Source organism: Pristiophorus japonicus, chromosome 3 (assembly GCF_044704955.1).
Source record: "Pristiophorus japonicus isolate sPriJap1 chromosome 3, sPriJap1.hap1, whole genome shotgun sequence".
Classification (NCBI taxonomy): Eukaryota; Metazoa; Chordata; class Chondrichthyes; family Pristiophoridae; genus Pristiophorus; species Pristiophorus japonicus.
Window position 1 is genome coordinate 226,464,904 of NC_091979.1, and position 14,503 is coordinate 226,479,406.

Consider the following 14,503-nt stretch of genomic DNA (forward strand, 5'->3'; position numbering starts at 1 on the left):
CCAGAAAGGACCCCACACCGAAAGGACCCCGTACCTATCCCGGGCCGAAAGGACCCCGCCCCCCCCAACTTGTCCCCCACCCCCCGCCGTGTCTTCAGCTCGGCTGAAACAATGGCATCTTCTCTCTGCCGATTTGGTCTTCTCTGCGCCGATTTCCTTAAGTGTAGGGAAGGTTTTTCAGAAGGGAAACATCTCCTTCAATCAAGTGTCACTCTTGAAAACATCAATCTGAAACTATCAGTTATATAAAGCATTGCATAATGCATTGGAGATTATTTAAGGAAGTGTTCAATGTAACAATAATTATCTTTGTTGTGTATAGAACAGACTACATATATCGGCGAGAGATGATAACACTGCTGGCTGGATTCTGCCCCATTCATCATCATAGGCAGTCCCTCGAAATCGAGGAAAACTTGATTCCACTCTAAAAGTGAGTTGTTAGGTGACTGAACAATCCAATACTCCAATACGGGAATTACAGTCTCTGTCGCAGGTGGGATAGACAGTCGTTGAAGGAAAGGGTGGGTGGGACTGGTTTGCCGTACGCTCCTTCCGCTGCCTGCGTTTGTTTTCTGCATGCTCTTGGCGATGAGACTCGAGGTGCTCAGCGCCCTCCCGGATGCTCTTCCTCCACTTAGGACAGTCTTTGGCCAGGGACTCCCAGGTGTCGGTGGGGATGTTGCATTTTATCAAGGAGGCTTTGAGGGTGTTCTTGAAACGTTTCCTCTGCCCACCTGGGGCTCGCTTGCCGTGTAGGAGTTCCGAGTAGAGCACTTGCTTTGGGAGTCTTGTGTCAGGCATGCGGACAATGTGGCCCACCCAACGGAGCTGGTTGTGGTCAGTGCGTCAATGCTGGGGATGTTATCCTGATCGAGGACGCCAATGTTGGTGCGTCTGTCCACTCAGGGGATCTGCAGGATCTTGCAGAGACATCGTTGGTGATATTTGTCCAGCGTTTAGAGGTTTCTACTGTATATGGCCCACGTCTCTGAGCCATACTCATCATCATCATCGGCAGTCCCTCGGAATCGAGGAAGACTTGCTTCCACTCTAAACATTAGGTGGCTGAACAGTCCAATAAGAGAGCCACAGTCCCCGTCACAGGTGGGACAGATAGTCGTTGTGGGAAAGGGTGGGTGGGACTGGTTTGCCGCACGTTCTTTTCGCTGCCTGCGTTTGATTTCTGCATGCTCTCGGCGATGAGACTCGAAGTGCTCAGCGTCCTCCCGGATGCACTTCCTCCACTTAGGGCGGTCTTTGGTCAGGGACTCCCAGGTATCAGTGGGGATGTTGCACTTTATCAGGGAGGCTTTGAGGGTGTCCTTGTAACGTTTCCTCTGCCCACTCCTCGACCAAGCCAACATCCCCAGCATTGAAGCACTGGCCACACTTGAGCCATAAAGGAGGGCGGGTATCACTACAGCCCTGCAGACCATGAGCTTGGTGGCAGATTTGAGGGCCTGATCTTTGAACACTCTCTTCCTCAGGCGGCTGAATGCTGCGCTGGCGTACTGGAGGCGGTGTTGAATCTAGTCGCTGATGTCTGCCCTTGCTGATAATAGGCTTCCAAGGTATGGAAAGTGGTCCACGTTGCCCAGGGTCGCGCCGTGGATCTTGATGACTGGGGGGCAGTGCTGTGTGCCTTTGACTCGAGTGTCCTCGACTTCATCCCGCAGCATGCTACCCGCCACCACCTCAGCAAAACCCCAGCCCTGCACGAGGTAGAAAAGGCCACCTTCCAGCTCAAGAACAACAAGGCAATGGGAGCGGATGGAATCCCCGCTGAGGCACTAAAGTATGGCGGAGAGGCACTATTGGCATGAATGCATGACCTCATCTCTCTCATCTGGAAGGAGGAGAGCATGCCAGGAGATCTCAGAGATGCAGTAATCGTGACCATCTTTAAAAAAGGGGACAAGTCCAACTGCGGCAACTACAGAGGAATCTCCCTGTTATCAGCCACTCCCGCAGTCACAGTGCGGATTTCATCCACTACGGGGCACAATGGACATGATCTTTACGGCGCGACAACTGCAAGAAAAATGCAGGGAACAGCACCAATCCTTGTACATGGCCTTCTTTGACCTTGCAAAGGCCTTTGACACTGTAAACCGCGAGGGTCTCTGAAGTGTCCTCCTCCGTTTCGGCTGCCCCCAAAAGTTTGTCGTCACCCTCCGCCTGCTCCAAGACCGTGATCCTGACCAACGGATCCATCACAGACCCAATCCACATCGCGGCAACCGTCTTCTCGATCTTCCTCGCTGTCTCATACTCAACAAGCTCCCCGCTGGAGTGGAACTAAACTACAGAACCAGTGGGAACCTGTCCAAGACCGTCCCAACCTCTGTTGTCGAACTACAGCACGCGGATGACGCTAGCGCCTGCGCACAAAGACTGAACTCCAAGTCATAGTCAACATCTTCACTGAGGAGTACGAAAGCATGGGCTTTACACTAAACATTCGTAAGACAAAGGTCCTCCACCAACCTGGTCCCATTATACCTTGTACATTATCCTCTATCAATGTGCTTCCAGTGATGAGCAAAAACACTCCCAGCTCAAGCATGGCAGTGGAAACAACAGATTTGGGCTCCATTTCACTCACCATGCCCCCACCAGACTACTGCCCTCTTCTCCTGCAGCACTTCACTACTCAGGCCCTAAGTCACAAATGAAGAGAGTCAATTTTGAGCTGAAACAATGTCCAGATTCCAAACACTTCCTTCGCTTACCATCCTCCTGTTGTTTACAACCAACAGACTGAACCAGGGGAGTGGAGAAAGGGGACAGCGAACCCTGGCCCCAATTTCCCCAACCACTGCACATTTCCACAATAAGAAAGGTTCCTCCAAACCTCACTCTGGGACCACACTTCCTCACTTGTTGGATGGCCAGGCTAATTGTGCAATGTCCAAATGTACACAGTGGTGTCAGTAACTCAGCTCAATACTGTTTATTTGCAAACCATGATATAATAGGGTTAGGGTTACACTATATAACAGCACCATATTATTATATAACAGGATCAACGAATCATCAATGCTTATTTGCATAATTTACTTGAAAAAAACAATCAGAAAAGAAATCTTGCTCTCCATTTCCTGATCCAGAAATGAGGATCCCAAAGGTTGTGCCTGAGAACAGCTCTCCCTGATCACTATTCTGCTTCCCTTCGTGTGCACTAAGGTGATTGGCAAAAGAACCAAAGGCGACGTAAGAAAATACGTTTTTACACAGCGAGTGGTTAAGATCTGGAATGCGCTGCCTGAAAGGGTGCTGGAGGCAGACTCAATCATGGCTTTCAAAAGGGAATTGGATAAGTACCTGAAGGAAAAGCAATTGCAGGGCTATGGGGAAAGGGCAGGAGAGTGGGACTAGCTGAGAGCTATCATGGGCTCGATGGGTTGAATGGCCTTCTCCCGTGCTGTAACCATTCTACACCCAGCTGATTGCACTAGAATTGCACACCTTTCACGATACACCATCTGCTGATAGCAGACCTTGCTATTCACCATCACAGTCACACTCTTGTCATCCCCAACTTCTCCTTTGTCTCTTTCTCGATTTATTGCTTGTTTGCCCTTGCAGAGAACCTGTACAAATCCTGCTCTCAATTACAGAAGTCTCAATTAATCTTCATTAAATGTCCAGGGACAGCAACTGTTTAGCATCAATAATTTACACCAATTCTATATTGCACTTTTCCTCATTTTATGTCTTTTTGGTGAAAATTTTAAAACAATAACAGAAAGTGACTAATTCTATCCGATACAAAAACATGAAACTGAAGTTGATGACTAGTGTTGAATCTAGCTATGTTCTACGCTTACATGTACAATCTACCTATATTTCAGGACTATGAAAATTCTATGCTGATTATACTAAATTCCCTTGTGAATTTAGACTGCAGTGAAAGCTCGAGGCTGGAAGAATCCAGGAGTGGGCTGACAGAAAATTCAAATATGATAAATGGACAGGTTTGGTGTATTGCTTAGATAAATTTATGAAATCTTGCAACATCTCAAGAAGAATAGGTTATAAAAGGCAGAAGAGGATCAGTTTTTATTGAAGTATATATTCTGAAGTCAACCAATATTAAAAAAGCCGATTCTTCCAACCCTGAGGCTACTTTCAGAAAAGCTGTACAAGGCTTTATGCTTTTTTACCACATATTTGGTTTGAAGCAATGCAGCCATCCATGACATAATACCTAGTGAGTCCAATTTGGTGAGTGCTGTTCAGTCACATTTCTAATGTGTCTGTTATTCACCCAGCACACCTCTGTAAACTTTGATTCCTCCAACGCTTGTTAGACTATTATAGGCATTATATAACATCAAGAATGATTTCAAGGTGTGCATTACACCTTTTGAAGACTGCTTTATTCCTGATTAAGCAACTTACCATTGAAAGAGGAGACCTCGGTCGTTTAAAAAGTTAGTGTGCTATAATAATAGTCTAATGAGAGGAACTCTTCTCAGTTTCCAGAGCAAAGAGTTGTGCATCATTCTGCCAATGCACCAATTTGCACGCCATTAGTACATTATATCGCACTGGTAGCAAAGCAAGCATTGCTGATAGTAGGAAGTTTTACCAAACAGTGCTGAGTAATACAGTGGTAATATTGCCCAGCTGACGAGGAAGCATTAAACCCTTCCAGTTCACAACATTTCCCAAAAGTTTTGGGTCTGATTTCTAGCCCATGTGCCACTCATAGCTGCTGCCAAAGTCATGGCCAGTTGAAATTGGTGTGTCTCATCTTTACTCAAAAGGGGTCAAGTAACTACAGTTGACAACACATGGCAAAGCCCAGTTAATGCACTATGGTACCAATTTGGACCTCAGCTTGTTGAATCAAACTCTCCAGGGCTGTGTCCCTTCATGTGTAAATGTGGGCTGTTAATTATGGGACCCTGAGCCACATTACCTGCTGATAACAAGGGATAAAATCCGATGTGGTGTGCAGCAGAAAGTGCTGCACCTTTGACCACGTCATTTCTCTCTACAGTCACCTTTGAACCAGGGTGCAGATCTCTTGAGAATGTCCTTGTATTAGTCAGTGTCCTGTTGCAATACAATATATACAAAAGATCTTCCCTCCTGTGGTGAATATATGCAAATAACTAGTAGAAAACATTACTATTTTATAAATAAATATACTGTACAAACAAACTGTGGATAAAGTTCCTACCTCTGAGATTATTAGGCAGTGTGTTATTGCTCTTTTTGTGATATGTTCAAAAGGAACATTAAGTCCCAGTTCTATACTCTGATGCATAGATTTAGTCCAAATAAAGGGCATGAACATAGTATGATGGGAGTCATATGGTTTCTGGAGCTCTGTTGAAAGCTTCATCTTAATAACACTCCAAGCTAGCAGTGTACTAACTGTGTCCTATATTGTTGGGTCACTATACAAGATACACTAACTTTACTATTGTCATCCTGGAGAGTTTTTTGTTGCATAAATAACTAAGAAAGAGCATAAACATGGCGAGAATCTATACGGGTACACCCTAGAAACCTTGTGACCAAGCAACAAAACTGGAACGGCATCCTCTGTAAAACAGTTTGTCAATGTAACCAGCATTGCTGCACACCCACTAGACACCAAATATTGGGACTTCTTGTCTCATCTGTTACAGTGGATGTTGTTGGTTTCCTCCCAAATCCCCTCTCCCAGAATGTGCAATCAATCAGAGGCTGAAGAGAGCTTAATGCCACCCCGTCAAGTCAAAAAAACCCTAACAGACTAACTTTTTACATATTTGGCACAGTGAAAAGAATGCTAATTCTCAGTTTATGTACTTTTGGCATGCTAAAGGCACCAGTGAAAAAAAATCCAGAATAACTCCTGACTATTCCGTTACAAGTAAATAATAAAAACAATAGAGAGCTATAATAATTAATTTAAAACATCCAACTCTGCTCAAAGGTCCGGCTTTTGAGTAAATCTGTTGCATATGGGAAATGCAACTTGCCTTTGTCCAGCTGTAAACAATCAGCTCCACTTTGACGCTTCAGTGTTCTGAACCCACTGCGTGCAGACAGACTACACGACCTCAGCCGTCTGCAGGTGGCTTTCCACAAACTCAATCACCTTGATCTTACAGTCTCGCTGGTATACACTAGCTCAGCAATCCAGCAGTTGAAATAGAGTGACATTTATTCCAGTGCAGGCTTGCAGTGTCTGCCTGACAGTTCCATTAGAAAATGCACATTGCATCTATAAATTAGAAACATTTATATGTAAAAAAAAGAAATATTAGTACTTTTTTTCTAAGTAATTTGAAGGCACCCAGCCCTTTTGGGAGCGTCCACTGTCTATTATTTGACAGTACCACCAACCATTGGGATTGCGTTCCAGCACCTCCACAGAACTGCCCTCTTGGAAACCCATGGTCTCCTCATCTCCCTGATAGTCAGCGATTGTAATGTATACCTCCCTCCAGTTATTCTGCATGAACTGAGGTTTCTCCTGGATGCACACTGGCTTTGGTCTCACAGTCGATACAGGAATTCCATTTTTCTGGGAAGTTCTGCCCATATCATCTGATTCGATCACGTCACACCTTTCTGAAGGTTTGACCTTTGCTTGGCTGGGAGCTGATGTTGTCGCTAAGTGTAGGGTGTCAGACTCCTCACTCTTCTTCCGTAAGCGGACGTTATTGAAAGATGCATTTCGCCGGATGCTCACTGTCGGCCTGACATTGTCAGTGCACATCATAGATTCATTCCTCCTGAGCGATCCAGCTAGGTTGTTACTTTCTTTGCTCGAGGGGGAAACAAATACAGATTGTGGCCTGACAGCTGCCTGTTTCAACCCATTTCTCATTTTTACTGAACCATTTATGCTTCCTCCCAGCCTAGTAAACCCTCCAGGCGGCTTTGCAGGAATTGGGGGTGTTGCTCGTTTTAGACCAAGGTTAATGTTGTTTAACGCTTGGACCTTCTTGTCGATTTTCTCCAAACTGCTGAGTTGGTTTTCATTCACTGATCGCTCCCCACTAGATGTTTCAGACTCCCCAGGACTCTCTGCTGGCCTGCCACTCACATGCTCCAAGAAGAAGACAGGGGCCCATCCCTCGGCGTCTCCAATTCTAATAAACCACCAACCACTGTCTTGTTTCTCCAGAACCTCCACCATTATTCCTGCTGGAAAACTGATTTCATTGTCTTGAACTTTCTCATATTTATCTACCGTTTTGTACTGGTGCAGGGATTCTGTTTCCTGCTCGCTGGGTCTGGCTATGCCTAGTCCAGCTTGGCTGGGTGATACATTTGTGGAGAGATCCACTGTACTTTTAGTGAAAGAGTCTTCTGAATTTTCAGACGATGTTAATGAGGTGGTTTCTGCATCATCACTCTTTGCCCCTTTGGAGTTGTGCTTAAGCTGTCCTGTAGGTCTAAGGTGGCGCCTGATGGTGCTGATCTCCATATTCTGTGCTTCTGGTTTAACCAGTAAAGGCTTTGGTCGCACAGAAGGCTTTGGTCTGGTTATAGGACTGGGAGCAGCTTTCTGCTCTGTGCGTGCATTCATTTCAGACAGCTCCTTGTCTTTCTTTGGCCCAGCTTTCTGTGTAATGCAGGCACTGATATCAGAGGTGGATTTGCAATAATTCTCTGTACTCTTTCCAGGATCCTGATCCTTTCTAACATCAGATTTTTTTTCAGATTTTAACTGAAGGTTTTTTAGAGTGTGCTTTGGTGAAATGTTTTTTGGTGAAGAGCTGGTCTCAGTTACCGACAGTGCAGCAACAACCTGAGTAACAGTTTCATAAACCCCATTAGATACTAGACTATTGCTGCTGCCTCCTTGGTTATATTCCTTATCACTGGGAGTACATACAAGCTGGTCATCACGAGACAAGCTTTCTGAAGATTCACCCACTTTGAAGCGGGCTTTCCGCAGTGTGGACAGTGGGCAGGGTTTACTTAGCTGTTGGCTGGACTCTGCTTGGTCATGATCTAATGAATCTTCTTTAACCAGCTCATTAGCAGCAAACTTCAATCCAGTCTGAGGTTCAGGGTCAAAGATTGCAGCAGGAACATCATACTCTGGTTCCTCGAACTTGGGTTTTTGCTGCAGGCATTCACTCTCGTTTCCTGGACCTGTTTCCTCTGAGTTTGGCTTGTTTTTGGTCGGTGGCGCTGGGGGAGGGATTTTTGGCCGGATTAGAGTGCTGCTTCTTCTGGACAGGTTTGGCTTTTTCCTCTTGTCAATGTATGAAGATGGTGCCCAACCTTCCTGCTGCCCAATCTGCACATACCACCAGCCACCTAAATTTTTCTCAATGACCTAAGGATTAAATACGTAATGAATTACTATACAATGGTCAGGTATAAACGGCAATGAGACAAAGACTGTGCATAAAGCATGGTGCCAGTGCAACAAGGGCATGTACATACCCAAAGAGTTTTGTGGCAATTCTTTGCTCACTGACCTTATTCATGAAAATATTTCAAACTGCAACTACTTACTGAATGTTACGAAGGGGTTTAACTGCTGTAATTTTGTAAACCATATCAGGAATTGAAAAGGAAAAATTAGAAAAGAAATAAAATTTAGATTTTTGCCATTACTTAGTAATTACACAGGCAATGAGCCCTTCTCCACAGTACAATTTGTATGTATCACTAATGAAAGATCGGGGGAAATGGAGGCAGATCCTCCCCTCTGGCATTTAATGCCAGGCACCTAAACAATTCTGTGCTTACATTTATTATAAACACATTAAAGAAAGCACTTCCTTAAAATAATTTCAGTTCTGGCAGCAAATGTCCAAAGGAAGCCATATTAAAACTACCATCCCAAACAACGCACCAAAAAAAGGCAAGTTCTTCCTGATTTAAATGTTTGATAGAAAGATGGATTTTCTTCCAATTTCTTTTACATATAAGTAATGGACTTCCCTGTGCCAGATTCCATTGGAGATCGTTAAAACATGGTGTGTACCTCGGCTTTCTGCCCTCCACGGAAGCTGATCCCATCAGCAATGTGTGTCTGGAATTCTGCAATGGTGTAGTATTCTACTTCAACAGCAGGGGGCTCTGGGGGCTTCGGCAGCTGGAAGCCCTGGATATTGTGAATAAAAAGAGTGAATGCTGGTCAAAACCCTCTAAATGCACTTTCACATCTGCTGTCATCAGATCTGACATGAAGAAAAAGTAAAAGCAAATTTTAAGCATTTGCTTCAGTTTAGAAATTCTCTTCCCCCCGCCCCCCATTTTTAACACTTTTATTTTAGATTTTCAGAAAAAACAACAAATATGAATTTGTTCTATCGTTAATTATTGACTTCCATTTGTTAGAATCATAGAAATTTACAGCACAAAAGGAGGAGGTCATTTTGGCCCATCGTGTCCGCGACAGCCGACCAAGAGCTATCCAGTCTAATCCCACTTTCCAGCTCTTGGAACACAACCCTGTAGGTTACAGCACTTCAAGTGAGTATCCGAGTACTTTCTAAATGTGCTGAGGGTTTCTGCCTCTACCACTCTTTCAGGCAGTGAGTTCCAGGCCCCCACTACCCTCTGGGCAAATAAATTTCCCCCCAAATTCCCTCTAAACCTCCTACAAATTCATTACTTTAAATCTATGGCCCCTGGTTGTTGACCTCTCTGCTAAGGGAAATAGGGCCTTCCTATCCACTCTATCTAGGCCTCTCATAATTTTGTACATCTCAATAAGGTCTCCCCTCAGCCCCCTCTGTTCCAAAGAAAACAAATCCAGCCTATCCAATCTTTCCTCAGAGCTAAAAATCCTCCAGTCCAGGCAACATCCTCGCAAATCTCCTCTGTACCCTCTCTTGCGCAATCACAACTTTCCTGTAATGTGGTGACCAGAACTGCATGTAGCACCCCGGCCGTGGCCCAACCAGTATTCTATACAGCTCCTGCACTCCACGCCTCGGCGAATAAAGGCAAGTATTCCGTATGCTTTCTTAACCACCTTATCCACCTGGCCTGCTACCTTCAGGGACCTGCATTCCAAGATCCCCTCCTCCTTGCATACTTCTCAGTGTCCCGCCATTTAATGTGGCCCAACCAGTCCATGTCGACGTTTATGTTCCACTCGAGCCTCCTCCCGTCTTTCCTCATCTAACTCTGTCAGCATAACCCTCTATTCCCTTCTCCCTCGTATGCTTATCTAGCCTCCCCTTAAATGCATCTATAATATTCGCTTCAACCACTCCCTGTGGTAGCGAATTCAACATTCTCACCACTCTTTGGGTAAAGAAGTTTCTTCTGAATTCCCTATTGGATTTCTTGGTGACTAACTTATATTGATGGCCTCTAGTTATGCTCTTCCTCACAAGTGGAAACATTCTCTCTGCATCTACTCTATCAAAACCTTTCATAATTTTAAAGATTTCTATTAGGTCAACCTACTTTTTTCAAGGGAAAAGAGACCCAGACTGTTTATCCTTTCCTGATATGTATACTCTCGCATTTCTGGTATTATCCTTGTAAGTCTTCTCTGCACCCTCTCCGGTGCCTCTATATCCTTTTTATAATATGGCGATCAGAACGCCAAGTGTGGTCTAACCAAGGTTCGATACAGGTTTCGCATAACTTCGCTACTTTTCAATTCTATACCTCCAGAAATAAACCCTGGTGCTTGGTTTGCTTTTTTATGGCCTCGCTAACCTGTGTCGCAACTTTTAGTGATTGGTGAATTTGTACTCCGAGATCCCTTTGTTCCTCTACCCCACCTAGACTCGCACTTCAAGTAATAAGTGACCTCCCTATTCATCCTACCAAAATGTAATACCTCACATTTATCTGTGTTGAACTTCATTTGCCAATTATATGTCCATTCTGCAAGTTTATTAATGTCCTCCTGTAATTTGTTGTAGTCCTCCTCAGTAAAGATTATCCCCCCCTCCCCCCTGCAATTTGGTGGCATCTGCAAATTCAGTAACTGTGTTTTTGAAGTCCAAAGTCTAAATCATTAATGTAAAGGGTGAACAGCGGTGGTCCCAACACTGATCCTTGTGGAACATCACTACCCACCTTCTGCCATATCCTTTAAATTTTTCGTAGCCAATCTTTCCAATTCTTTGTCAGATTACAAACGCCAGAGGTCACCTTGCACACATCAAGGATCACCCTGCGCTAATGCTCTTAGCCAAAAGGCCTAGAGCCCAAGCACCGTTCCTGGAAGTACTGCAATACCAGGTTCGTGCCATGGAGGTGGATGGGTCAGCAACCCCACACACCTCCGTGGAGGTGGATGGGTCAATCCACCCCACCCACCTCCATATCCTTTACATGTATTACATATTCGGCAGGTGTATGGAATTTGAAAGACTAATGGTCTCCTAGAAATGATTACAAAGTATTGCTGACAATTGTACCAATTGAACAAGCAGATCGTAATTATCATATGAATTCTGGAATCAACTCCAGCTGTGAAATCACCACAGGGCACCTAAGACACAATGCATGCCCTTTAGATTATTTTTGCTGCCAGAGTGGCTCACAGTAGAGACAGTGTCCTGTGTCACAGATGCAGGATGATGTTTATATAGAATCACAAGACAGCTTAATTATAAACAGAATCTCTGGGAAACATGAATAAATGAAATAAATGCAGAGAGGTATTAACTTATATTTCTCTTTCAGGCGAGAACAACTTTACGATGCACTTCCAGCAATTATTTACATTTCCAGTGTTCTCAGATTTTACATAGGATATATAGCACAGAAACAGGCCATTCGGCCCAACCAGTCCATGCCGGCATTTATGCTCCACTCGAGCTTCCACCTGTCTTTCCTCATCTAACTCTATCAGCATAACCCTCTACACCCTTCTCCCCTATTTTTTTAATAATCTCTAATAATCTTGAGTGTGTTATTGCATGGCCTGCATGCATATGTAATGAAGGTCAGTGGTTCTTGTTAAACTTTCCAACCATACCCCCTACATTCAAGTCCAAACCACCGATACACACCACAAAAGGGACCCAGCACTGAGCCCCGCGGAACTCCACCGGAAACAGCCCTGCAGTCACAAAAACACCCACCAACCATTACCCCTTGCTTCCTGGTCCTGAGCCAATCCTGGATCCAATTGGCCACCCTGCCCTGAACAGAACATAAGAACATAGGAGCAGGAGTTGGCCACTGGCCCATTGAGCCTGCTCTGCCATGAAATAAGATCATGGCTGATCTGATCTTGGGCACAGCTCCACTTCTCTGCCTGCTCCCCATAACCCTTTACCCCCTTATCGTTCAAAAATCTGTCTATCTCCACCTTAAATATATTCAATGACCCAGCCTCCACAGCTTTCTGGGTCAGAGAATTCCACAGATTTATGACCCTCTGAGAGAAGAAATTCCTCCTTATCTCAGTACTAAATGGGTGACCCCTTATTCTTAAACTATGCCCCCTAGTTCTAGATTCCCCCATGAGTGGAAATATTCTCTCTGTATATCCCTCCTTAAATAAGGAGACCAAAACTGTATGCAGTACTCTAGGTGTGGTCTCACCAATACCCTGTACAGTTGTAGAAGGACTTCCCTACATTTATACTCTATCCCCCTTGCAATAAAGGCTAACATTCCATTTGCCTTCCTGATTACTTGCTGTACCTGTATACTAACATTTGTGTTTCATGGACAAGAACCCCCAGGTCCCTCTGTACTGCAGCATGTTGTAATCTCTCTCCATTTAAATATTAATTTGCTTTTTTTAATTCTTCCTGCCAAAGTGGATAACCTCACACTTACCCACATTATACTCCATCTGCCAAATATTTGCCCACTCACTTAGCCTATCTATATCCCTTTGCAGATTTTTTGTGACCTCCTCACAACTTGCTTTCCCACCCTTCTTTGTATCATCAGCAAACTTGGTTACATTACACTTGGTCCCTTCATCCAAGTCATAAATCCCATGGGCTTTTACTTTCGTGACCAGTCTGCCATATGGGACCTCATCAAAAGCCTTGTTAAAATCCATGTACACTACATCAATTGCACCACCCTCATCAACCCTCCCTGTTACCCCTCAAAAAACTCAGTCAAGAGTCAGACATGACCCTCCCTTAACAAATCCATGTTGATTGTCCTTGACTAATCCGTGTCTTTCTGAATGAAGATTTATCCTGTCCCTCAGAATGTTTTCCCACAATTTTCCCACCACCGAGATTAGGCTGACTGGCCTGTAATTACTCGGCCCAGTGTCGTTCCTGAGGTCAGCGGGGAGCAGCATGGTGAGTCGGGAGGTCGGAGGAGAGGTCTATAAAAGGCCCAGCATCGTTCTTTAGGCCAGCGGGGAGCAGCGTGGTGAGTCGGGAGATCGGAGGAGAGGCCTGTAAAAGACCCAGCGTTGTTCTTTTTGCCAGCATGTGCAGCTGCAGCAGGGTGAGAAGGCAAAAAAGAAATAGAAAGAAATCGAAAGGTGATGTCACAGCCAAGGGGGTAAGTGATTAGCTGGTAATTGGCAAGTAGTTTTTCTTTTTCTTTTCTTTATCAGTAAGTAACCTTTTAGCCTTGTTGTTGCCAAATTAAGTTGATCTAGGGGTTAAGTCATGGCAGGAGAGCTCGGACACATGTTATGCTCCTCTTGTACTATGTGGGAAGTCAGGGACGCTTCCGGTGTCCCTGACGACTACGTGTGCGGGAAGTGTATCCGGCTGCAGCTCCTGACGGACTGCATTGTGGCACTGGAGCTGTGGGTGGATTCACTCTGGAGCATGCACGATGCTGAGAATGACGTGAGTAGCACGTTTAGTGAGTTGGTCTTACCGCAGGTAAAGGTTACACAGCCAGATAGGGAATGGGTAACCAACAGGAAGAGCAGTGCAAGGAAGGTAGTGCAGGGGTCCCCTTGGTCATCCCCCTGCAAAACAGATACACCACTTTGGGTACTGTTGGGTGGGATGACTTACCAGGGGAGGTCAGCAGCATGGCACCGTGGGTGGCTCTGCTGCACAGGAAAAAGAGTGGGAGAGCTATAGTTATAGGGGATTCAATTGTAAGGGGAATAGATAGACGTTTCTGCGGCCACAACCTAGACTCCAGGATGGTATGTTGCGTCCCTGATGTAAGGGTCAAGGATGTCTCGGAGCGGGTGCAGGGCATTCTGAAAAGGGAGGGTGAACAGCCAGTTGTCGTGGTGCATATAGATACCAACGATATAGGTAAAAAACAGGATGAGGTCCTACGAGATGACTTTAGAGAGCTCGGAGCTAAAATAAAAAGTAGGACTTCAAAAGTAGTAATCTCAGAATTGCTGCCAGTGCCACGTGCTAGTCAGAGTAGGAATAGCAAGATAGCTTAGATGAATACGTGGCTTGAGGAGTGGTGCAGTAGGGAGGGATTCAAATTCCTGGGACATTGGAACCGGTTCTGGGGGAGGTGGGACCAGTACAAACCGGACGGTCTGCACCTGGGAATGACCGGAACCAATGTCCGAGGGGGAGTGTTTGCCAATGCTGTTGGGGAGGAGTTAAACTAATATGGCAGAGGGGTGGGAACCTATACAGGGAGA

General features: G+C 45.1%; 1 protein-coding gene across 2 annotated transcripts in view; it reads right to left on the reverse strand.

Moving 5' to 3' along the window:
* Positions 1-258: 258 nt before the first annotated feature.
* sh3pxd2aa (SH3 and PX domains 2Aa) overlaps positions 259-14,503 on the reverse strand; it is a 482,983-nt gene continuing 468,738 nt past the window's right edge. For both annotated transcript variants that reach the window (XM_070876344.1, XM_070876343.1), the window contains 2 exons: positions 8,960-9,079; positions 259-8,302 (listed from right to left, as the gene is read on the reverse strand). In XM_070876344.1, coding sequence (XP_070732445.1) covers positions 6,269-8,302; positions 8,960-9,079 — 2,154 coding nt within the window. In that variant the 3' untranslated portion in view covers positions 259-6,268. The remainder of the gene's footprint in view (positions 8,303-8,959; positions 9,080-14,503) is intronic.